This window comes from Staurois parvus, unplaced genomic scaffold (assembly GCF_062004578.1).
Source record: "Staurois parvus isolate SC_StPar_1 unplaced genomic scaffold, SC_StPar_1.0 ptg001288l, whole genome shotgun sequence".
Taxonomy (NCBI): domain Eukaryota; kingdom Metazoa; phylum Chordata; class Amphibia; order Anura; family Ranidae; genus Staurois; species Staurois parvus.
The window spans coordinates 557,052-581,235 of record NW_028319084.1 but is presented as its reverse complement, the minus strand read 5'-3'; the positions used below and the strand labels follow the sequence as shown (position 1 = coordinate 581,235).

General features: G+C 45.9%; 1 protein-coding gene across 3 annotated transcripts in view; it reads left to right on the top strand.

Annotated features, from left to right (window-relative positions):
* The first annotated feature begins 1,154 nt into the window (after positions 1 to 1,154).
* Positions 1,155 to 24,184, top strand: part of LOC149437435 (solute carrier family 22 member 7-like) — a 34,806-nt gene continuing 11,776 nt past the window's right edge. The window contains exons 1-8 of one of the 3 annotated variants that reach the window (XM_089660923.1): positions 1,155 to 1,620; positions 5,191 to 5,294; positions 6,872 to 7,026; positions 10,053 to 10,221; positions 10,981 to 11,104; positions 12,611 to 12,717; positions 18,080 to 18,294; positions 20,432 to 20,534. In XM_089660923.1, coding sequence (XP_089517049.1) covers positions 1,243 to 1,620; positions 5,191 to 5,294; positions 6,872 to 7,026; positions 10,053 to 10,221; positions 10,981 to 11,104; positions 12,611 to 12,717; positions 18,080 to 18,294; positions 20,432 to 20,534 — 1,355 coding nt within the window. In that variant the 5' untranslated portion in view covers positions 1,155 to 1,242. Of the gene's footprint in view, positions 1,621 to 4,533; positions 4,603 to 5,190; positions 5,295 to 6,871; positions 7,027 to 10,052; positions 10,222 to 10,980; positions 11,105 to 12,610; positions 12,718 to 18,079; positions 18,295 to 20,431; positions 20,535 to 24,184 lie in introns of those variants that run through there. The other 2 variants (XM_089660922.1, XM_089660924.1) reach the window with 2 other exon arrangements.

The window sequence follows — 24,184 nt, the reverse complement described above, 5'->3', positions numbered from 1 at the left end:
GAGGAACTTGACTGGCCTTCTTCCCGATAGAACACCTTTGGGATGAATTAGAGTGAAGACTGCAAGCTGGGCCTTCTTGGCCGACATCAGTGCCTGACCTCACAAATGTGCCTCTGGAAGAATGGTCAAACCTTCCCATAGACACCCTCCTAAACCTTGTGGACAGCCTTCCCAGAAGAGTTGAAGCTGTTATAGCTGCAAAGGGTGGGCCAACTCAGTATTAGACCCTACGGACTAAGATTGGGATGTCGTTAAAGCTCATGTGCGTGTAAAGGCAGGCGTCCCAATAATTTTGGCAATTTAGTGTATATTCTTACCTATTTTCAGCCAGGAGAGGAGAGCGCTCAACAATGGCTGGGCATGCCTGGGAGCAGTGATGTCTCCCATAGGCTTCCACTAGAGTTGCCACCTCATCCCTTTAAAACCAAACACATATTAATGACACAGGTTATGAGGCTAATTTATTGCAGATATGGCACTAGGTTAGTTTAATTACCACCTTAATCAGCCCCATAACCTCTGTAATTAATATGTGTTCGGTTTCAAAGGGATGAGGTGGCAACCCTAGCTTCTATGGCCCACCCATTGTTGGCACTCCCTCCTCTCCCCTGCACCCGCAATTGACTGACACAGAGGATTCGAGTCACAAGACCAGACTGGAGCAAGCTGAAAATAGGTAACTTAGTTAGCATAGGTGTTGGAGGGGGGAAGTATTTTTAAGACTGCTTAGGTTTAGCCTGGATGTCAACTTTAAATTAGCTGCTGGAAAAAAAACTGATAGTTTAATATCCCTTTAAGCATTTATTTCACTCAAAACATTTAAGGATGAATAAAACCATTTGAACTATCTTAAATATTGCCATGATCGGATTGTTGATTTGATTGGCAGTTTCCCTACGGTCAATGTGGCATTGCACTGTCAAATGCAGCCTAAATGGTTGCTTAGATTGAAGCCTTTATGCGCTATAGTGCTGCACATCCCTACAGTGAACAATGTGGTGCTGTGTTGTACAGTGGAGGTCCCATGACCCATGTATACTCTCCAGCCTTTTACTACTGAAAATGAGTTAAGTGCTGCCAGTGTGCATTAAATAAAGACAATATTGTGGATGAGAGCTTCTAAGAACACAAACTCAATTATTTTGGGATGATCTGCTTCTGATAGTCACGCCTCAACTTCTTTCATATGTTTCCACAAACTCCTATTGGTGGCATTCTGACTTCCCCCCTGAAATCTGCAGGATGAGGTTTGAAGATGTCCTCTCAGAAGTTGGTGTTTTTGGAAAATTCCAGATAGTCATTCTCCTGATCCTCTGCCTTCCCCGTATCATTCTTCCACTCCATTTCTTATTACATATCTTCATCTCAGCAGTACCGCCCCACCACTGTGCCATCTCTACCCAGAGGAACCCTGGGAACCTGAGCCAAGAGGACCTTCTGATCATCAACATTCCCCAGGCCCAAGATGGAACCTTCAGCTCCTGTAAGATGTATCCTCAGCCACAGTCTCACCTGATCCTCAATAGATCCCAAGAGACCATCAATGGATCTGATGTGCAGAGCTGTGACCAGGGCTGGGAGTATGACCGGTCCACCTTCTCTTCCACCACGGTCACTCAGGTAAAAACTTTTTTGATCATGTAAAATACTGTATGTTGTATAATTTTCAAATGCCATGTGTCGTCATATCCAAAACCAACCAACAAACATTAAATGAATGGTGCAATTATGTCCATATACAATTCACAAGAGAAGAATGAGATAATAGTGGGGCAGGGAATGAGGGTAGGGGGACTGGAACAAAGACAGTTGGGAAAATGGGAGCTGTTGGTGGAGGGAGAGATAATCAGGAAGTCAAATCTGTGCTGTGGTTAATGTGTTTGTAGTTGTAATAAAAGCTCAATTCCAGATATTATTAATTTATTCATTACAGGTACTTATATAGCACCCAGTGGCGTAACTAGAACCTTTAGGGCCCCGGTGCAAGAAACCATGAAGGGCTCTCTGACTCCTGGCTGGGGACCTTCCCTGTGAGCCCAGTGGCAAAACTGCAGGAGGAACATGGAGAGATTGGTTCCTATACATTGCTCCTCCTATCCAGGTGTACACATGTAGCATGGGGCCGGGTTGCAATTGCAACCCCTGTAGCACCTTCAATTTATGCAGTGCTTTACATATATATATATATATTGTACATTCTCATCAGTTCCTAAGCCTCAAGGAGTGTATGATATAAGATCCCTAACTCACATTCATACATACACATACTTGAGCCAATTTACCAACCAGCATGTCTTTGGAGTTTGGGAGGAAACCAGAGTGCCCAGAGGAAACTCATGCAGGCACAGGGAGAACATGCAAACTCCAGGCAGGTGGTGTCATGATTGGGATTTGAGCCAATGACCCTAGTGCTGCTAGGCAGAGGTGCTAACCATTTAGCTACTCTGCTGCCCCAGATATATGGAGTATTGGATAGAGAAGAGACCTTCCTGACTACAGCGCTAAAAGGAAAGCTTTGCTTGGAGTTGGGCTTCAACTACCTACATCTTGGAGATCACCTGGCTACAGAATTTAGCTGGACACACAGGACAGAATAGTCTTATCCTCCTTTATAAGGGACATTGTATGCATTGTATACAAGCAAGTCCTTATACAGCAGATATACCCCAGCCTCATGAAGCAGACTGGAGGCTTTATGATGATAATAATGAGTCTGATGAAGCATCCTTCTTGGGTAATATGCAGTGTCTGAGGAATTTTCCATTAGGGCTCATCCTGGAGACCATCCAATGTCTGTGGCTGAGATGGGTCGGATAATAGGAGTCCATCCTGGAGACTGTCTAGTGTTTGTGGATGAAAGGAGTATGATGAGGGGTCCTTACTGGGTACTGTCCAGGGTCTGTGGTTTAGTCTATTCAAGGGTCTTTCCTGAAGACTGTCCAGGGACTGAGATGAGTCTGATTGGGACCCTTCCTGGAGGCTGGGTGGTGTTTGTGCATGAGAGGAGTCTGACGAGGGGCCCTTCCCAATTGCAATACAGCGAGTCTACTGAGGGAATCTTCCTGTGGCCTCTTTCCAATGTCTGTGGATGAAATGAGTCTGTTGGGGGGCCCTGTCTCACGTCTATAGATGAGTCTAACAAGGGGTCCTTCCCGGGGGGCCACATTCAGTGTCTGTTGATGAGAAAAATCTGATGATCTGAGTCTTTTCTGGGCACCCCGCCAAGTGTTTGTGAATGTGCCTACGTATGTGCAGGGATAAACTTGCCCCAATAGGGAACCCAGGGCGAGATCTTGCTAGTGCCCCCAGTGGTGGGCAGAGGCTGTGGTCACATGAAATCGGTGTTAAGGCAGTGCTCTAGATTAAAAGAGAGACTCCTCAGATATGTTAACGCTGTTAATTCTTTGTAATCCATGGCCAAACTTCTATACTCAATGCAGACATAACTCCTGTTCAGGGGTGGACTGACCATTTGGAAACTCGGGCACTGCCCGAGGGCCCGGGGTCAGTAGGGGGCCCCATGAGATGCCTCTGGAATCTTTTTCATAGGCTTTTTTGAGTTTGGGCAAGGACACAGGGGCCCCATGATCCCCTATTGCCCGGGGGCCCCATGAGTTGTCAGTCCGCCCCTGCTCCTGTTACACCTCACAGTACACTCTCTCTTTTTAGTTGTGCAGCATTTATGAGCAAGTACCATGGAGTATGTACTGCTCTCCCCCAACCCAGCAATCCCATCACCTCACTCTCATTGACATCGATCCATATGTTGCTAATAGATACAGGCAGCACACTTCTAATCAACCCATGCTTGTTCTCCTTTCCGAAGCCTCACTACTTCACTTGTGACTCCCAAGCTAAGTCCCTAGATGCCCCGTGCCACAAGATCAGTCCTAGTATGTGGGGTACCAGCCATTAGAGAAGTGGGCAAGCATAACATCCCTTCACTACCAGAGTCTTCATCACCCTTTCCATGTCACCCACTTCCTGGCTGGTTGGCTGCTTAAAGTGGAACTGTACAGCTATTTAATTCATTTTTAATATTCAAAGCCAACTCCCCCATCCATCCATGTCTCCATGCTTTATTTTGCTGAGAAATCACCTTGAAAAACACCTCCTAGCATTTCTAGCAGTGGCCTACTTGAATAAGGGCAAATGATTCATGTATCATTTACTTCCTGGAATCCATCTGCTCTTAGCTCAGGCATAGGCTGAGCTGAGAGCCCTCCCTCCACTTCTGAAGACTGCCGGGATGTATGACATCATATGCCTAGGTGTGGAAACCAGGAAATGACTAAAGAAATGTAAAAAAAAATTAAAACAAGTAAATATGACATACCTTCTTATCAATTTACTAATGCTAGCAGCGTAAGGATTACAAATAGTCCATGTTGATGGAGAGAGTGAAGTTCTGTTTTGTGCACAAGTATGGAAGTCATTAGCAATGGCGATATAGCTTCCTTAGGACAGCTTCCCTGCTTTTAGACCTTTGTACTGTATCTTCTCTAACTATTCTTTTTCTCTATTGTAAGCCGTGTTCTTTGGAATGCCATGCATGACTTCATACAAGACAGATTAGATGAACAAAAAAGATATTATACTGAAGTAAGTAAAAGTAACAAATTAACAGTTCTTATAGAAATCTTTAACACATAGCCCTGTACAAATTTTCCCTCAGTGCCCTTTAGTGTGACCCTGGTGTTCCCTTTTGTCCCATGAGGTAGTCATACCTTTAACAGCCGAGAAAGTACATTAAATCCATACGAGTCCTTAGAAAAGGCAAGAGTTCATTTTTGGCAGTAAATCCATAACTTGGTAGTGATTATCCTTAAGTGATAGCTATGAGTCCTTGTAATCTATACCCCTTGGAACCCCAAGTGGGCTCCCACAAGGGGGTGCAGAGCAACAGAGTGGCGACTACATCCTGAACAGTCCAACCCTCAGGGTACTCAGTGATCCCAATCAGGGGGCAGTACTCTTCCTGAGAAATTCAGGAAAACCTGTCCAACAGTGTTAACCCTTGCTTCCCAGAATTTACTAGTTCAGCACGGCAGCCATAATTAGCACACAATGATTCCACAATAAAACACAATATCTCCACAAAAGTGCAACTAAAGCAACCAAACCTCAGGGAACTCTCTGGGACATCTAATTACATGTGGATGATATAACATAGTTGTCTTTCTCTTGCAGTGGGATCTGGTGTGTGATAGGAAATGGTTAAATCAAGCGGCCGCCACATTCTTCTTCATCGGTCTAACTATTGGATCCCTCACCTGTGGATTCCTGTCTGACAGGTGAGATGACAGTACAGGTGATCACTTCTTGTGTCTGTCTGGCGTGGTCCTCAGAAGAAGCCCAGTACCATGCATCCTCTATGAGTTTCAGTGAGAAGGTAATAGTATAGTCCAGGGGTGGGCAAACTTTTTGACTTGAGGGCCGCAATGGGTTCATATATTGGACCTGGGGGCCGGACCAAGAGTAGATGAATGATGTGTATGTGTCATCCATAGTAAGTATAGTAATATTCCCCCATAGTAAGCATAGTAATTCATCCCCCATATAGTAATTCATCCCCCATAGTAATTCATCCCCCATAGTAATTCATCCCCCATAGTAATTCATCCCCCATATAGTAATTCATCCCCCATATAGTAATTCATCCCCCATATAGTAATTCATCCCCCATAGTAATTCATCCCCCATAGTAATTCATCCCCCATAGTAATTAATCCCCCATATAGTAATTCATCCCCTATAGTAATTCATCCCCCATATAGTAATTCATCCCCCATAGTAATTCATCCCTTATATAGTAATTCATTCCTCATATTAAGTCCCCAAGTCCCCCCTGTGTCAATTTACTTACCTTTGCTCCGCGCGTTCCTCTCGCCGTGTTCCCGCGCCGTTCCGGTCTTCAAGGCGGACTGTGAGAGGAGCCTAGCTCCCCTCACGTTCGTCACGCTGCCCCGCCTACACACATCCTGACAGCCATCCTGACAGTATCACGCTCCGCGGGCCGGATTAAAAGGTCCGCCGGGCCGTATACGGCCCGTGGGCCGTAGTTTGCCCATTGCTGGTATAGTCAGAGAAATGATAGCATCCCGGAAGAAAGTTCCTCAACCATTTGTGTATGTTTAAATGTGCAGCAGGAAAGTTTCTAGTATGCTTTGAACTCCAGAAAAGTTAGAGTGGGCTGGTCAGGAGTAGGGAACTGAAATTTCTCAGAAGGGCTTCAGGCTGGACAGAGGTTGAAACACCAGGTCTCAGCAGGTCAATGTGAACCATAACAGAATATATGGGGTCAAGGCAGGGGCGGACTGACAACTCATGGGGCCCCCGGGCAATAGGGGACCATGGGGCCCCTGTGTCCTTGCCCACACTCAAAGCACACCCAAAAAGCCTATAAAAAGGTAACAGGGGCATTTCATGGGGCCCCCTACTGACCCTGGGCCCTCGGGCAGTGCCCGAGTGCTCGAATGGTCAGTCCACCCCTGGGTCAAGGTGAATCATAACAGGTCATAGCAGGTTCCATCAGGTCATGGCAGATGAACATCAAGGTGAGTCATGACAGGTCAAAGTGAGTCATAGTCATGGCAAGTGTTAGGTCACAGCAGGTCATGGTGGGTCATAGGAGATCATAGTAAATCACAATGCTGATGACTAGGTCTGGGGCGCTTTTAATTTTTTTATTGTATACAGAAATCTGGAAAAGGGGAGATGGGGTGGGGTGTACTATGTCCTTTTTACCTAGGATGCCAAAGGACCTTGTCTCTAAACTGTTATGGCTGACTTTGTCTGGCCTGATGACAAATGTCTGTGCCTGGACCTATGGTGACTTTGACCCATTGATCTGTGACTCTTCCTCTCACAGGTTTGGGCGTAAGAAGATTTTGCTCTTGTCGTTCCTGGTGAGCGCCATATTCGGGGTCATGTCGGCATTCTCTATATCCTATATTATGTTCTCATTGTGCAGATTGCTGACTGGAATTGGGCTGATGGGACTAACTCTCGTCTCTTTAACTCTAGGTATGAGCTCCATTCTCTCTTAGAAGGTGTGATCTCTATTCCATAGCTCCATCACAGTTTTAGTACATGTGAATCATTGATGTGGTGACTAATCTGGATTTCCATTTGCTGTTTCTCCTGCTGGGAATTGGATTTAAATGGAAGACTAGATATACAGTATGAGAAAGAGACACTACTGCGACAGAGTTTTTCAGGCAGCAAATACAATGGATAAAAATTAACCCTGGATCTCCAGATTACAATGTACTAGTTAATCTGACATCGGTACAACATTTTAGTAATTCTTTAATTATCAGATTTTAATTTTCAATTTTAATTGTCAAGAATCTTGTATTTGTAGTGCTCACCCCCTAAAGGGCCCGTTGATTTGGTCTTAAGGTTCTTTCCCAGTAGATGTACCAGCAGCCAAGAACACAGTCACTCTTTTGACTCTGTAATCAGTCTAGGGGTATGCTTTTTCGATGTTTTATTGCAGAATGTGAACTTGGATGGGTAAAGGGTAACTGTGGAATACTCTAGCAATATTAAGAAGTAACCGAAGGACCCTAATCTTCCTCCTGACGAATCTGAGCACAGTCCAAGCAGCAACAAATATTTGAGCTATACTAGGACACCATGAACAATGTCCCCTTTAAGCAATGCTGACTCTAACGCAAGATGGATAGTAGCAGCACACAGCGGGATCTCTTACACTGGTCTGAACTCACTAATGTCCTTGGATAATTGGATGCCTCCTTCCAATATCTTCCAGACACCTCTCCTGTGAATTCTTCACACCAGATCCTGTACAAGACGTCCTCTGTCAGCTCCAACTAATTTCAGCAGTATAGCCCCTCCCCAGCTAGCATAGCAGGGACCTCGATGAGCAATAGAAGTATTGCAGAACTGCACAGAAGGGAAGCAGCCCTCCAGGTTGGGATCTCCTCCTCTAGGACAAGAGCCCTTCTGTTCAAAGTCCATGGCTCTTCATACTCCCAGTGAAGTGAAACAACAAGAAGCGCACCAACCTTGTGCATTACCTCAGTAACCAAAATTTATTTCATAAAAGAATGGTACTCACAAACAGCGAATAAAAACAGGCATGTAAGTCCACCAAGGGACTTCAAAGGCAAGAGGCCAGCACGAATCCCATCATGGGGGTAGGCACTCAGTACAGCTGACGCGTTTCGAAGGTCATGCCTTCTTCCTCAGAGCTTGTTGTTTCACTTCACAGTTTCTTCGGGCTTCCCCAGCCTTGTTTTGGAGCTGCACGACTTTGTATATTCCGGTGGTTGCTTTTCTGCAGTTTTGATTCCATCTACTCACCACCGGCCTGGGTCCCGGAGCGCAGGAGAAATCGCTTTTGGTTCATTGTCTTCATTGGGTTCTCCTAGTCCACTGTCTTCCAGAACCCTCCAGACAGACAAGGGTAAGCAGTCAACTCTGCAGCTAGTGAGACACAGAACAGACCAAAATAATCACTTGCAACTCAAGTGATTACAGTGACCCAATGTAACGGAACCGGACCCCAGACCACACTTGGGTATATTCCGTTATACCGCAGCTTCCTTGTCCGAACACCATCCACGGACCACACCCTTGAAATCCCTCAGGAAATAGACAGCACCCGACTCTTCTTAAAACAGGAAGTCAACTACTTTATTTTACACACATAACAAGTTATATACACAGGGCGAGGAAACACAACCAGGAACAGGAAACACATCATCAGCCCACCCCATCAGTGGGGAGGGCTACAGGAAACACATCATCAGCCCACCCCATCAGTGGGGAGGGCTACAGGAAACACATCACCCCTCCCCATCCAACCAAGACTCAGAACAATGGGGCAGCACATGGCAAAAGGACAATAGACAGCCATGTGGCCGAGAACAAAGGACAACACACCAATACACAATAGACATTCACATACACACCCTGCACCCTAACAGGCACAGGGTCACTTAAACATAAGAATTTGGGAAGATGATACAGAGGTCCCCCCACCCCCAAAAGTCACTTGTGTCACACCCAAGAACTAACTTTACCTAACCTAGCACTTGTCCAGGAGGGTGCTACATATTTAAACAGTAATTTGCTATTTCAAAATTTATGAAAACTAGAAATCACTTAGATGTGAAATGCCCATTAATATATAGTAAGGGATCCCATGCTTTCAGATTTCCTGGGTGTTTGTGTGAGGGGTTGTTTTGGGCAGCAGGGTGCAAAGAGTCATGTATAAGCTCCTCCCTTCCATTGGCAGCAATGACAGACTACTCCAAGGTTCACATTCTGCACCAGCCAACACACTGAATTAAGGGGGATCCTATGAATAAAGGGGTGGAGCATAGCACAAAATGGACTTAAATGTCAGATGACATTTCACTCAGGACTCTGACTCCACCATTTCCATCAGTGGATTCCAGAAAGGAACTGTTTGGATCTCTGATATAAATGTACAAAGATAGGAGTCACAAGTATGAACAGTCCAGGTGGAAGCATAGGGCACATTCATATGTTAGGTGAAGGTGGACAGCAGTGACTATAGATGGGTAGGGAGCAGGAGCACCAAGGGATGGATCAGATAGCATGGGAAGTGTGGCACAAGGAGCAGAATATCAGAACAGAGATGGAGTGAGAGAACAGGAATGGAGAGATGGACTGGAGAACATAAAGGAGGAGATTGGTGGAAATTACCCAAGGAGGAATGGTTGAAGAGGAGCTGGGATATTAAGGGGGGCAGATGACAGGAGGAGAATTGAACTGGGGTAAGAGGACCATATGAGAGATAAAAGAAGGGGCTATAAAGAAGTAGCCATAGTAGAAGGAGAAGAGGACCATGGAGTATTATGTAATACAGACAGGGAGTACTCCTCTCTCTTTATATTATCTAGGCTTGAAGACATTTCCTCTATACAGGCCTAATGTGGTAAGCAGAGACCTTGAAGTTAGCTTTGTTCTGTGGCCTCCTTAGCTGTTCCTTCTTGGGCTCTTCCTAATCTGTGGACATTATTGAATAGATTGTATTCTGATTTCCTTCTGCTCAGTGTTGGAGTGGACGGATGTGGCTCATCGTACGTTCTGTGGCACCATCAGTACTCTCTCGTGGACAGTGGGTTACATGATCCTGGCGCTCCTGGCCTATCTGATAAGAGATTGGCGATGGCTGTTATTGACCACCTCTGCCCCCTGCCTGATTGGTATCGCAACGTGGTGGTGAGTATGTGGTGCTTTTGTGCAGGTCAACTATCTGCCCACATGACAGCAATGAAATCCTAACTCTTCCCAGCTCTGGACAGACTCAGCACAGACAGCTGGGAATTAGAGATCTGCACGACAGAAACATGTATTTTGTTTCAGATTCGTTCGTCTTTTTTATTTTATTCTGTTCTATTTTTTCTATTCTCTTCTATTTTCCATTGTATTCTTTTATATTCTATGCTATTCTGTTTTATTCTATTTATTTTTTATTCTATTCTTTTATATTTTATTCTGTTCTATTTTTCTATTCTATTCAGTTTTATTTTGTTCTATTCTTTTATATTCTATTATTCTCTTTTATTCTGTTCTGTTCTTTTCTATTCTTTTATTTTTTTATTATAATATATTCTATAAAGCAGCCTAAGTAGGAATCATCATCTCTTTTGCCTTTTTTCCCTTACTGTATTTTTTTTCAGGGTTTCCTTTTCGAATTCAAATTAATTTTTGAATTTCAATTCATATCATTTGTTTAGATATAATTTTTTTCAGATTCATTGAAATTCATTACGAATACGTCTGAATCTCCAAATAAGGGAGGTTTTGTCTGAATTTTGATTCATAACAAAACAAGTCGCACGTGTCTAGTGGGAATTACAAGGGGGGGAGGTTTTTGGTGTAGTGTGAACCCAAACTGATACATAATGCGAGAGGGAAAAAGGGCCGCTATTGGAAGAGATTGGGCAGAAATATAACGAATAATCGTTCTCTTCGTAGGTGGGTCCCAGAATCTGCACGCTGGCTTCTGACCAAACAAGATGCTATCGGAGCTCACAGATACCTGTCCCAATGTGCAGAGATGAACGGAAGACCAAACTTCAAGACAAACATCTCTCCAGAGGTAAACCCTCGACACAGGCTGATAATGGGGAAAGGGCTCTCACCATTACCTGCTCCCTTACTAACAATGCCTAATACTCCGAATCAGTGGTCTCCAAACATCACCCCGGGGGCCAGATGTGGCCCTTTGATTGCCTTTATCTGGCCCTTGGGCACTATTCCATCAAATGACATCAATGATGGTGCACCGTTCTCCCTACTGAACCATCAATGGGGCACTATTCTTCCTGAATACGGCTGCCAGACTCATTCACCTTTCCAACCGCTCCGTTTCCGCCACCCCCCTCTGCCAATCCCTCCACTGGCTTTAGATTGCGCAACGGATCAAATTCAAAATCCTAACACTGACGTACAAAGCCGTCCACCATACTGCCCCGAACTACATCACTGACCTAATATCCAAGTACCACCCAGCACGCACACTCCGCTCCTCACAAGACCTCCTTCTCTCTAGTTCCCTGGTCTCCTCCTCCCATGCCCGCCTCCAGGACTTCTCCAGGGTGTCACCCATCCTCTGGAACTCCCTGCCCCAACCCATCAGATTATCACCTACTCTCCTCTCCTTTAGGCGCACCCTGAAAACCCATCTCTTCAGGGAAGCCTACCCCAGCCCCTGCTAACTTGCCGACCTCCTCCACTCTTCCTACCACTCCATCCCCCACAGCTATCTCCTCCTGTGCCACCATCACCTCCCTTCTAGATTGTAAGCTCCAAGGAGCAGGGCCCTCAATCCCCTCATGTTTTGCATTGTATTGTTATTGTTCTGTCACATGTTCTTGTCCCCCTTTGTAATGTACAGCGCTTAGCGAACTATTGGCGCTTTATAAATACTGAATAATAATAATAATTAATATCAACAATGAGGCACTATTCCTCCCATTAAAACCAATGATGGGGCACTGATGCAGGGGCATTTTCTACACCCACTGGGCACGGTCCAGCCCCCATAAAGCCTGAAGGACAGTAAACTGACCCTTTGCTTAGATAGTTTGGTGACCCCTGTTCTGAAGGAAGGAACTCTTAAGGCGATATACACCACACAGGTCTACAATCCTTCATTAGAGATGAAACACCACATTTTCTGATCATTTCCATAGCCCTCATCCATGATCTAACCCCAAACTCCATCACTACATCCCATATTCCATATTATTTTAATGTCCTATTAGGGGTTATCTGACCATAACAGTCTACAGAACACCAGAAGTGAAAGAGTAGAATAAAGCAGCACTGACAGAAACAGGGATTTTTTTTTTACTTTTTGCTCATTCTGTGTTTGCCTGTCCTTGGGAGCACTCAATCAATCCAGTAGATTGCCAGAGTGCTCCCAAAGAGAAGCAGAGCCAGAATAAACAGGCTGCATGAAATCAGATCTTAGGGCACTACTTACTGTTACTGTGTGAGAGCTCAATATAACTTGTGCCCCTTGAATTCCTTTCCCCAGGACCCCATCTAGCAAGGGGACACAAATGTCAGCCCTATCAACAGTGACTTGTTGTCCCTCCAGGTCCTTCAAAAGACGGTGATGGTGACGGAGAGTCAGAAATACACTTTCTGGGATCTGGTGAGGACAGAGCAGTTGCGGAAGAACACGCTGTGTCTGGGGATCATGTGGTATGTGCCGTGACGCCTCTTCCAGCGTGGCTTTCTATCATTGTTACCCTGCATACCTCCCCCACACCCCCAGTCCCACAGTGAGGATATAAATTGAATGGGTTGTTTAGGCAGTTTCTAAAATTATGTACTGTAGCTGTTGGTGGTAAATGCTGCCACTTATCTAGGAAGATGTGTGTATGAGAGGGGGCAGTAGTGATGGGGCAAATTATCTGGGGGTGGGGCGTAGTGGTAAAGCAGATTATCTGGTAGGGGTAGGGTCAGTAGTAATGTCATATTATTTAGGGGGGCAAAAGTGATGGAGCAGAATATCTGGGGGCAGGGGCAGTAGAAATTGGGGGAGATTATCTGAGTGTGGGCAGCAGTGATGAAGGAGGAAGATAATATAAGGGGAAGGCCAGTAGTGTTGGGGCAGATGATCTTGGCAGGGGCAGTAGTGTTGGGGCAGATTATCGTGGCAGGAGCAATAGAGGTGGGGCAGATTATCTTGGCAGGAGAAATAGAGTTGGGGCAGATTATTTGGACAAGGGCAGTAGTGTTGGGGCAGATTATATGGACAAGGGCAGTAGTATTGGGGCAGATTATCTGGACAAGGGCAGTAGTGTTGGGACAGATTATCTGGACAAGGGCAGTAGTGTTGGGGCAGATTATCTGGACAAGGGCAGTAGTGTTGGGACAGATTATCTGGACAAGGGCAGTAGTGTTGGGGCAGAATATCTAGACAAGGGCAGTAGTGTTGGGGCAGATTATTTGGACAAGGGCAGTAGTTTTGGGGCAGATTATCTGGACAAGGGCAGTAGTGTTGGGGCAGATTATCTGGACAAGGGCAGTAGTGTTGGGGCAGATTATCTGGACAAGGGCAGTAGTTTGGGGGCAGATTATCTGGACAAGGGCAGTAGTGTTGGGGCAGATTATCTGGACAAGGGCAGTAGTGTTGGGACAGATTATCTGGACAAGGGAAGTAGTGTTGGGGCAGATTATCTGGACAAGGGCAGTAGTGTTGGGGCAGATTATTTGGACAAGGGCAGTAGTTTTGGGGCAGATTATCTGGACAAGGGCAGTAGTGTTGGGGCAGATTATCTGGACAAGGGCAGTAGTTTGGGGGCAGATTATCTGGACAAGGGCAGTAGTGTTGGGGCAGATTATCTGGACAAGGGCAGTAGTGTTGGGGCAGATTATCTGGACAAGGGCAGTAGTGTTGGGGCAGATTATCTGGACAAGGGAAGTAGTGTTGGGGCAGATTATCTGGACAAGGGCAGTAGTGTTGGGGCAGATTATCTGGACAAGGGCAGTAAGTAGTTTGGGGGAAGATTATCTGGGTGGGGCAGTAGTCTTAGGGCAGATTATATGGACAAGGGCTGTAGTGTTGGGGCAGATTATCTGGACAAGGGCAGTAGTGATAGGGCAGATTGGTTGACCCATGCAAAAATGTCCCATAAAGAGCTTTGTGCTGGGGGGTCATCTGCCACAAACCACAGACATGAGATTGTGATGGTTAGTGGAGTTAGGTTTTATGGTGATTGCTCATCGGACCTTTCCCATCTGATAACTCACTGGCCTTGCTGCCTCCACCGTAACTGCTTCTCCCCCAGTTGGTGTCTTACTAAACAGTATCTTCTCAGTTAGTGCCCCACAAGTCAGTGTCCCCACCAGTCAGTCCCCCCCATTGGTATCCTCCCAGTCAGTGCCCCCCCCCAGTCTTTGTCCTTCCATCAGTGCCCCCCTACTAAGTGTCCCCCCAATTGGTAACCTCCTAGTTAATGTCCCTCCCAGTCAGTGTCACTCTAGTTAGTCAAATAATATGAAAACAAGAATATATCCATGCTGACTGCCAAAAGTAAAGCAGCTGACACGATTAGGAAGTATAAAACCCAACGTAAATGAATATATATAAAGTGCAGCACTAAATAAACAAAGTGCAGTAATAATCAGAAAAATGCTTATAAATAAATGTCCATGTAAATTAAATAACTGAATAAAGCCACAGGAATAATGTTCAATGAGTGTCGATCCACCGCCCTAAAGGAGTGTGCTTGATTGTAGACGGTATCATTCAATAGTGAATAACCACCACCATCCCCCCAGTGAATTGCAAACTCCCAGAGTTAGTTGCTGCCACTACAGCAGCACAGACACCAATATCGCCCGGCAAGGACGTCATTATAACAATCAATTAGTGAACCGCATCCTCCTTGTCCAGATTCTCCTCTGCTGCCACTTCCAGCAACGTCTCCTCTCTGCTTCCTCCTACATGGAACTTCCTGTCTGTATGGACACTCAATGAACATTATTCTTGTGGATTTATTCAATTATTTAATTTACATGGACATTAATTTATAAGCATTTTTCTGATTATTACTGCACTTTGTTTACTTAGCGCTGCACTTTATATATATATTCACTCTAGTTAGGTTTTATACTTCCTAATTGTTAGTTAGTGTTGCCCCTGTTGGTGTCCTCTACTTAGTGTCCTCCTAGTTAGTCTTGCCCCAGTTGGTGTCTACCAGTGTGTGTCCCCTCTTGTTAGTGTCCCTCCCAGTCAGTGTCCCTCAGTTGGTGTCCTCTCAGTCAGTGTTCTCATCCACCAGTGTCCACCTAGTTGGTGTCCTACTCAGTCAGTGTTCTCCTTCACCAGTGTCCACCTAGTTGGTGTCCTACTCAGTCAGTGTTCTCCTCCACCAGTGTCCACCTAGTTGGTGTCCTACTCAGTCAGTGTTCTCCTTCACCAGTGTCCACCTAGTTGGTGTCCTACTCAGTCAGTGTTCTCCTTTACCAGTGTCCACCTAGTTGGTGTCCTACTCAGTCAGTGTTCTCCTTCACCAGTGTCCACCTAGTTGGTGTCCTACTCAGTCAGTGTTCTCCTCCACCAGTGTCCACCTAGTTGGTGTCCTACTCAGTGTTCTCCTCCACCAGTGTCCACCTAGTTGGTGTCCTACTCAGTCAGTGTTCTCCTCCACCAGTGTCCACCTAGTTGGTGTCCTACTCAGTGTTCTCCTCCACCAGTGTCCACCTAGTTGGTGTCCTACTCAGTGTTCTCCTCCACCAGTGTCCACCTAGTTGGTGTCCTACTCAGTCAGTGTTCTCCTCCACCAGTGTCCACCTAGTTGGTGTCCTACTCAGTCAGTGTTCTCCTTCACCAGTGTCCACCTAGTTGGTGTCCTACTCAGTCAGTGTTCTCCTCCACCAGTGTCCACCTAGTTGGTGTCCTACTCAGTCAGTGTTCTCCTCCACCAGTGTCCACCTAGTTGGTGTCCTCCCAGTCAGTGTTCTCCTCCACCAGTGTCCACCTAGTTGGTGTCCTACTCAGTCAGTGTTCTCCTTCACCAGTGTCCACCTAGTTGGTGTCCTACTCAGTCAGTGTTCTCCTCCACCAGTGTCCACCTAGTTGGTGTCCTACTCAGTCAGTGTTCTCCTCCACCAGTGTCCACCTAGTTGGTGTCCTACTCAGTCAGTGTTCTCCTCCACCAGTGTCCACCTAGTTGGTGTCCTACTCAGTCAGTGTTCTCCTCCACCAGTGTCCACCTAGTTGGTGTCCTCCCAGTCAGTGTTCTCCTCCACCAGTGTCCACCTAGTTGGTGTCCTACTTAGTCAGTGTTCTCCTTCACCAGTGTCCACCTAGTTGGTGTCCTACTCAGTCAGTGTTCTCCTCCACCAGTGTCCACCTAGTTGGTGTCCTACTCAGTCAGTGTTCTCCTCCACCAGTGTCCACCTAGTTGGTGTCCTACTCAGTCAGTGTTCTCCTCCACCAGTGTCCACCTAGTTGGTGTCCTACTCAGTCAGTGTTCTCCTCCACCAGTGTCCACCTAGTTGGTGTCCTACTCAGTCAGTGTTCTCCTTCACCAGTGTCCACCTAGTTGGTGTCCTACTAAGTCAGTGTTCTCCTCCACCAGTGTCCACCTAGTTGGTGTCCTACTCAGTCAGTGTTCTCCTTCACCAGTGTCCACCTAGTTGGTGTCCTACTCAGTCAGTGTTCTCCTCCACCAGTGTCCACCTAGTTGGTGTCCTACTCAGTCAGTGTTCTCCTCCACCAGTGTCCACCTAGTTGGTGTCCTACTCAGTCAGTGTTCTCCTCCACCAGTGTCCACCTAGTTGGTGTCCTCCCAGTCAGTGTTCTCCTCCACCAGTGTCCACCTAGTTGGTGTCCTACTCAGTCAGTGTTCTCCTTTACCAGTGTCCACCTAGTTGGTGTCCTACTCAGTCAGTGTTCTCCTTCACCAGTGTCCACCTAGTTGGTGTCCTACTCAGTCAGTGTTCTCCTCCACCAGTGTCCACCTAGTTGGTGTCCTACTCAGTGTTCTCCTCCACCAGTGTCCACCTAGTTGGTGTCCTACTCAGTCAGTGTTCTCCTCCACCAGTGTCCACCTAGTTGGTGTCCTACTCAGTCAGTGTTCTCCTTCACCAGTGTCCACCTAGTTGGTGTCCTACTCAGTCAGTGTTCTCCTCCACCAGTGTCCACCTAGTTGGTGTCCTACTCAGTCAGTGTTCTCCTTCACCAGTGTCCACCTAGTTGGTGTCCTACTCAGTCAGTGTTCTCCTTCACCAGTGTCCACCTAGTTGGTGTCCTACTCAGTCAGTGTTCTCCTCCACCAGTGTCCACCTAGTTGGTGTCCTACTCAGTCAGTGTTCTCCTCCACCAGTGTCCACCTAGTTGGTGTCCTACTCAGTCAGTGTTCTCCTCCACCAGTGTCCACCTAGTTGGTGTCCTACTCAGTCAGTGTTCTCCTCCACCAGTGTCCACCTAGTTGGTGTCCTACTCAGTCAGTGTTCTCCTCCACCAGTGTCCACCTAGTTGGTGTCCTACTCAGTCAGTGTTCTCCTCCACCAGTGTCCACCTAGTTGGTGTCCTACTCAGTCAGTGTTCTCCTTCACCAGTGTCCACCTAGTTGGTGTCCTACTCAGTCAGTGTTCTCCTTCACCAGTGTCCACCTAGTTGGTGTCCTACTCAGTCAGTGTTCTCCTCCACCAGTGTCCACCTAGTTGGTGTCCTACTCAGTCAGTGTTCTCCTTCACCAGTGTCCACCTAGTTGGTGTCCTACTCAGTCAGTGTTCTCCTCCACCAGTGTCCACCTAGTTGGTGTCCTCCCAGTCAGTGTTCTCCTCCACCAGTGTCCACCTAGTTGGTGTCTTCTTCAGTCAATATTCTCCTCCACTAGTGTCCACCTAGTTGGTGTCCTACTCAGTCAGTGTTCTCCTCCACCAGTGTCCACCTAGTTGGTGTCTTCTTCAGTCATTGTTCTCCTCCACTAGTGTCCACCTAGTTGGTGTCTTCCTCAGTCACTGTTCTCCTCCACCAGTGTCCACCTAGTTGGTGTCCTGCTCAGTCAGTGTCCCCCCCACTCAGTTCCCAGGGGTGTCTCGGCAGGTTCGGTGTGGCGTTCAGCTATTACGGGATCAGTTTCCATGTCACTGGATTCGGGCAGAGTCCGTTCCTCACACATTTCATATTTGGGGCAATTGAGCTTCCGGCCAAACTTGGCCTTTATCTGCTGCTGGATCGAATTGGACGTAAGATGTGCCAAGGAGGATCGCTGATCATCACCGCTGCTTGTATCGCCCTCACCTGCCTCATCCCTATAGGTAACTGCACTGTTTGTGTTCTCCGCCCTGGAATGTAATCTCATTACAACTGTGTGTAACACTACCATATACTGTACAACTTATTATAACTCTGGGCTCCACCCTGCCATGCAATCAATTATAATAATCTGCTCCACCCTGCCAGGTAACCAGCCTGCCATGTTATCTAATTATAATCATTTGCTGCACCTTGCCTTGTAACTTCAGTGCTCCACCCCATCAGGCAACATCATTCGAGTCACATGTAACATGCACCATCATGATTGCATGTGCCACCTTGCAGTGGAATTTCATTTTACAGTAGGTTCAGTAGGTACCTTAACCACTTCCAGTCCGGACACTTTCACCCCCTTCCAGTCCAGACACTTTCACCCCCTTCCAGTCCAGATACTTCCCCCCCTTCCTGTCCAGGGCAATTTTCAGCTTTCAGCGCTATCACACTTTGAATGACAATTGTGCGGTCATGCAACACTGTACACATATGCATTTTGTACCATTTTTTTGAGACAGATAAAGCTTTATTTTGGTGGTATTTATTCACCACTGGGATTTTTTTTTTTTGCTATGTAAATGAAAGTCCAAAATTTTTGAAATTTTTCTTATAAAATTTTGCAAATAATTTTTCATCATAAATCCTGGCCAAAATGTATTCTGTTATCTTTTTAGTAAAAAAAAAAAAAAAAGCCAAATTAGTTTATAACCAAAAATTATAATTTTTAAACATTTCTTTTCCATTTTTATTTTACTTATTTTATATTATTATTTATGTTTTTTTTTTTTTTTACATACTGTCACCATGGTGACACTGTACTACTTGTGGGGGGTGATGAAGATTTTTTTTTTTTTTACAGTGATTGCGTTTACACCCATATAGGATGTAAAAGCAATCATTTCTCTTTCTCTCTGTCTGCATTTTTGCAGCCATTGAGAACTACTGAGTGAGCTGTGATTGGTCACAGCTTGTCACATGGTACAAGGGTGTTGTGACTAGCCTTGTACCATGTGACCTCTGTGATCATTCACAGATTTCACACGTAGTAAGCAATGATGTCACAAGTCATATCTTCCTTACTACTTTGCATGTGATCACTGATTGGCCAATCAGTGATCACGTGATCGGGACCTCACACAGAGGTCCCGTCTAACGATCGGTGTTCCACTGTGTCCAGAGGACACAGCGGGCACCAGATCGCGGTGCTTCGTGCTCCCAGGGAGCGCGCACAGCTAGAAATGGCGGGTGCTGTTTATGAACGGCAAGCCACCCCTGGAGTGCCACCGTCCTGCCGTTTATAAACAGCAGGCGGACGGCAAGTGGTTAAAGTAGAACTAAAGGCAACACTTTTTTAAAACAAATTTTAATAGAGTAAGAGAAAGCTATAACCCCCGTCAGTTTTATTTTTTTTTGCTATCTGTGTCCCATTGAGGAGAGTTCCTTTCAGGTTCTGTCCCTTAGCCACAATAGGATGTGAGAGGAATTCCCTGTAAAATGAGGGAATCCCTGGTTGTCCCCATTGGAATATTTCCCCTCTATTCCTGTTCTGGGAACAACCCAAAATTTGGGGGTTTCTTCTACTTTCACTTTCAATTATGTTAAAAAAAGGACAAATAGAGAGAGGGAATCTCCCTAACATGGGCACAGACAGCAATCAAAACCTGGCAGACGTTCTAATCCATCTCCATGCTATCCAAAATTAAATATGTTTTGCCATTCTATGTAATTCATTTAGGTACATATTGGCTTTTTTTCCCCCTTTGATTCAGGAGATTGGCGAACCCTGGTGGCCATCCTGGGAAAAGGGTTCTCAGAAGCTTCATTTACCAGAAACTACCCCTTTGCTAGCACTGATGGGCGTTGTTAAATCTCCCTCTGTCAGGACCTAGATCACCTGCTGGTGGCACTGTGCTTCCCAAGGTTATAGTTCCATGACCACAAGCAGGTGTCACCCAGCAGCCAGCAGATCCCAGGAATCAGTCTCTACCTGATGCTGGCTGTTGGAGGGTATTTAGTCCCTCTTCTGCTGATACACCTTGCTCCAGTGTTTTGTTTGCAACCAGTTAGCCGTTATATTGTTTCTGCTTTTGCCATCCTACGTAATTCATTTCGGCACATATTGGCTTTTTTTCCCCTTTGATTCAGGTAATTGGCAAACCCTGGTGGCCACCCTGGGAAAAGGGTTCTCAGAAGCTGCGTTTACCACCGCGTTCCTCTTTACCGCCGAACTCTACCCAACCGTCATCAGGTAACTCATTGACACTGCATCAGGACAGTATTAGGGAGATGGGCAGGGGCTGGGAGGAACATTCTCTGCAATCTTTTTTGGATTTTCCCAGAAAGAAAATACATCCAAACAACTTTTATTATCAAGATAATAGAGAAAATGGAACAGTACATACAGAATCGGAAATATATAAATATCTGTTTACCATACACAATGAACCCCAACTGGATGACATTTAATTTACTATGTGCTCTGCGTATCATAAACAAATGTCATTGTTTCAATAGAATCCTTGTTTGTTTCCCATCCATTGAGGGACACAGGAATTTAGAGACTGTTGGGTTATTCTGCCACCTATAGAAGGAATGAACAGTGGCAAGCCCAGGATAACCACTCCTACTCCCTGCATGCCTCAGTTTTTTGCTAGTGTCCTGGGAGGATGGACATTGTTTCTTTGCTGTGAAAATTTTAAATTTTTTACTAGATATTTTTTCTTCAATCAAGATTGCTCACTACATCGCTGCTGAGCTGGTCTCTATATTCAGCTACCTGCACTGGCCTTTCCTAATGCTGACTTTGAGGGCCATACCCAGACTCCACCCGACTCCACCAGACTGGACATTACATTGAAATGTTGCTTTCGACACTAGGCTCTCCATTGTGGTGCTTTCAAGTCCTGAGTGTACCATGTTAGCAAGGGTGTGCTTTTAGGGTTGCCACCTGTACCTTTTAAACCCAAACACATTAATTGCATAGGTTCTGTGACTAATTTAATGCAGAAAAGGTACAAAGTGAGTTTAATTACCACCTTAATCAGCCACTGAACCTGTGTAATTAATATGTGTTCAGTTTTAAAGGAATGTGGTGGCAACCCTATGTGCTTTTCTGAGGTCCCAAGCCGCCGGCATTGCATTAGCATGAATTTGTCTCTGAAGACTGACCTTGTAAGTAGGCCGCGCAAGCTGAGCACCAGAAATTGCCCCATTGCTAGCACTGATAGGCGTTGTTAAATCTCCCTCTGTCAGGACCTAGATCACCTGCTGGTGGAACTGTTCTTCCCAAGGTTATAGTTCTATGTCCACAAGTAGATGTCACCCAGCAGCCAGCAGATCCCAGTAATCAGTCGCTACCTGATGCTGGCTACTGGAGGGTATTTAGTCCCTCTTCTGCTGATACACCTTGCTCCAGTGTTTTGTTTGCTACCAGATACTGCTAGCCGCTATATCGTTTCTGCTTTTTTATCATACTCTCTACTTTGTATCTTTATCCGGAACCCTGCTACCTTGTTCCTACTCTACCTTGTTCCTGATCCCAGTTTGGCTTCCCCTTCTTATATGTTCCCTTCTTCTCCAGTTTTACCCTGCTTTCCTGTGTTCCCTATTTGTATATAGTTAGTTTGATAGTTAGGATTTCTGTTGTTCTGTTAGGTCAATTAGTTAGGTATTTTGTCACTGGGTTGTTGGTTCACTTATATCTTCATGTTTACTGTTTGCTGTTACTTGGGCATCTTCTGTATTACTATTAATACATCTTACTTTAAATATATATGGTCTGGGTGTAGCTACACAGATTTGGCCATCCCTGTTGCTGATTCTTGATGCTCTCTTTCCATTATTCTTATCCCAAAAGGGATTCACGTTGAGGTATTGAGCATTGACGTCATCCAGCGGGTGGAATATCTCGTACATGCAGACCCATCATTCATCATTGAGGAAGCATTTTCCCACTGCTGCTCCTGATCACAAGTGGCATCTTTGTTGCCCTCCTACAATGACCTAGGTTTTGGAAGTGCAACAGCATGTATTATGCACTCTGAACTATAGAGGGCACTCTAATGATATACTAGCTGTACAGGAAGGATGTTTTTGTTTTTCTCAGTGCCTCATCTCAATACATAACCAACACTAGCTACTTGCAGCATAAACGCCTAAATGCTACCCAGCATCCAAGTTTATGAGTATGTGAGTCCTAGCGTTGTACCTTGAGCTACTTGGCGTTCGACCTTGCAGTGCAACATGTTTGATTCTACACAGAACTGGTACTGCCTACTGTGTATCCCCTGAGATGCCTGACACCGATGGTTTGGAATTTTGCCTTATGCTAGATTCTGTGCTATCCCCAGAGTGTTCCTCATGGCCGCCTCCTCAGCTCTATCCTGGGAGGATTTCACTGTAGTCTTGCATGAGTTCGTTGTCCAAACAGAACATTTAAGTGCTGACTTTGAGGCCAAAAGCATGCTTCAATGCCTTCCCCTGCAGAATCTGTCTGATCTGCCATCAGGCTCTGAGTCTTTAGCCACTGAGACTCTGATGCTAAGTCTTTTAAGTCCTTAAAGGACGAACCTACACCAGAGATGTCCCAGACTTCTGCCAGTACTCCCAAATCAAAGAGACTATTTCAGGCACTGTCACGATCGCGGCGTCAGACCCCAGACCTTCTCACCAAACTTGTGACCAAAGGGCTAACCGATCTACAACCGCGATGTGACTTGCTTAAAAATGCCACACCCAGCTGCACCCTGCACAACGATTTTCCAGCTAATGGATACCGATCGATGTGCCAGCAGCTTGAATCGATTGTTACTGAGTCAGGTTAATTACGCAATTAACCCCTTCACACTGCCACCACCTCCTTTTTGATCAGAGAAAGAGGAAACTTGGCGTTCAGCTATAACACTATGATGGTTGATATAATGCATAACCTGGTCATAATACAGGCCTGTTATACAGAGGGGTAAAACAAACAGTAGCTTCTCTTTAAAGGCAGGGATTCGTAAATTGCAATTAAGAGCTATAGAAAGAGTTCAACACTTTCAGAAAGAGAGATTTATTACTAAAAGTGTCAAACAGATGCAATAAAAATATTTACAGGGAAGATGTAACTGTTAGGGACCTGCCGGCAGTAGCCTCTAGCGTTCCACAGACCGGGATTCCCCAAGGCGCGGAATCTAATCCCTGACCTGCTTGTTGACCATGGCCCCTGATGGTGGGGATGGACTTGGAGCAGGCCGAAAGCAGGTCGCGGCCCCTGGGTGCACCCAGCTGTGGTAGAAGCGCTTGCCAGAGGTGTATAGCAGGTGAGAGCCTGATGTAAGGAGGTAGAACGAGCAGAGTCGTACAGGCCGGGTTGGTAGCGGTGGAGGCAGCACGGTACAAGACAGTAGACAGAAGGATAAACTGGTCACGAGCCGGGTTCGGTAACAGGAGATCAAAACGTGTGGGATTAGACAGGAGAATGGTCAGGCAAGCCAGGGATCAGAGCAGGAAACAATCAGCACATCAAGGTCAGGCAGGGTCGGCAACAAAGCAATCTTAAATCAGGAACACAGGATACAGGTAAGACCATACGGCAATTAGAGCACAGACCTGACCTGTTTTAAATAGGGCGCCCTGCACCCTGATTGGTGCCAGGCACGCGTCTGCAAGTGTGCATGCGCAACTGCCGTTGCAGGTGCCCAGGTCCCAATGCTCGCACGCTAGTGCGGCCGGGCATACCACGCATACGCAGACCCGTGCGCGATAGTGGACACATCTGGGGTCCCTGACAGTAACTAAGATACAGTGGGGATCGAAAGTTTGGGCACCCCAGCTAAAAATTTGTATTAATGTGCATAAAGAAGCCAAGGAAAGATGGAAAAATCTCCAAAAGGCATCAAATTACAGATTAGACAT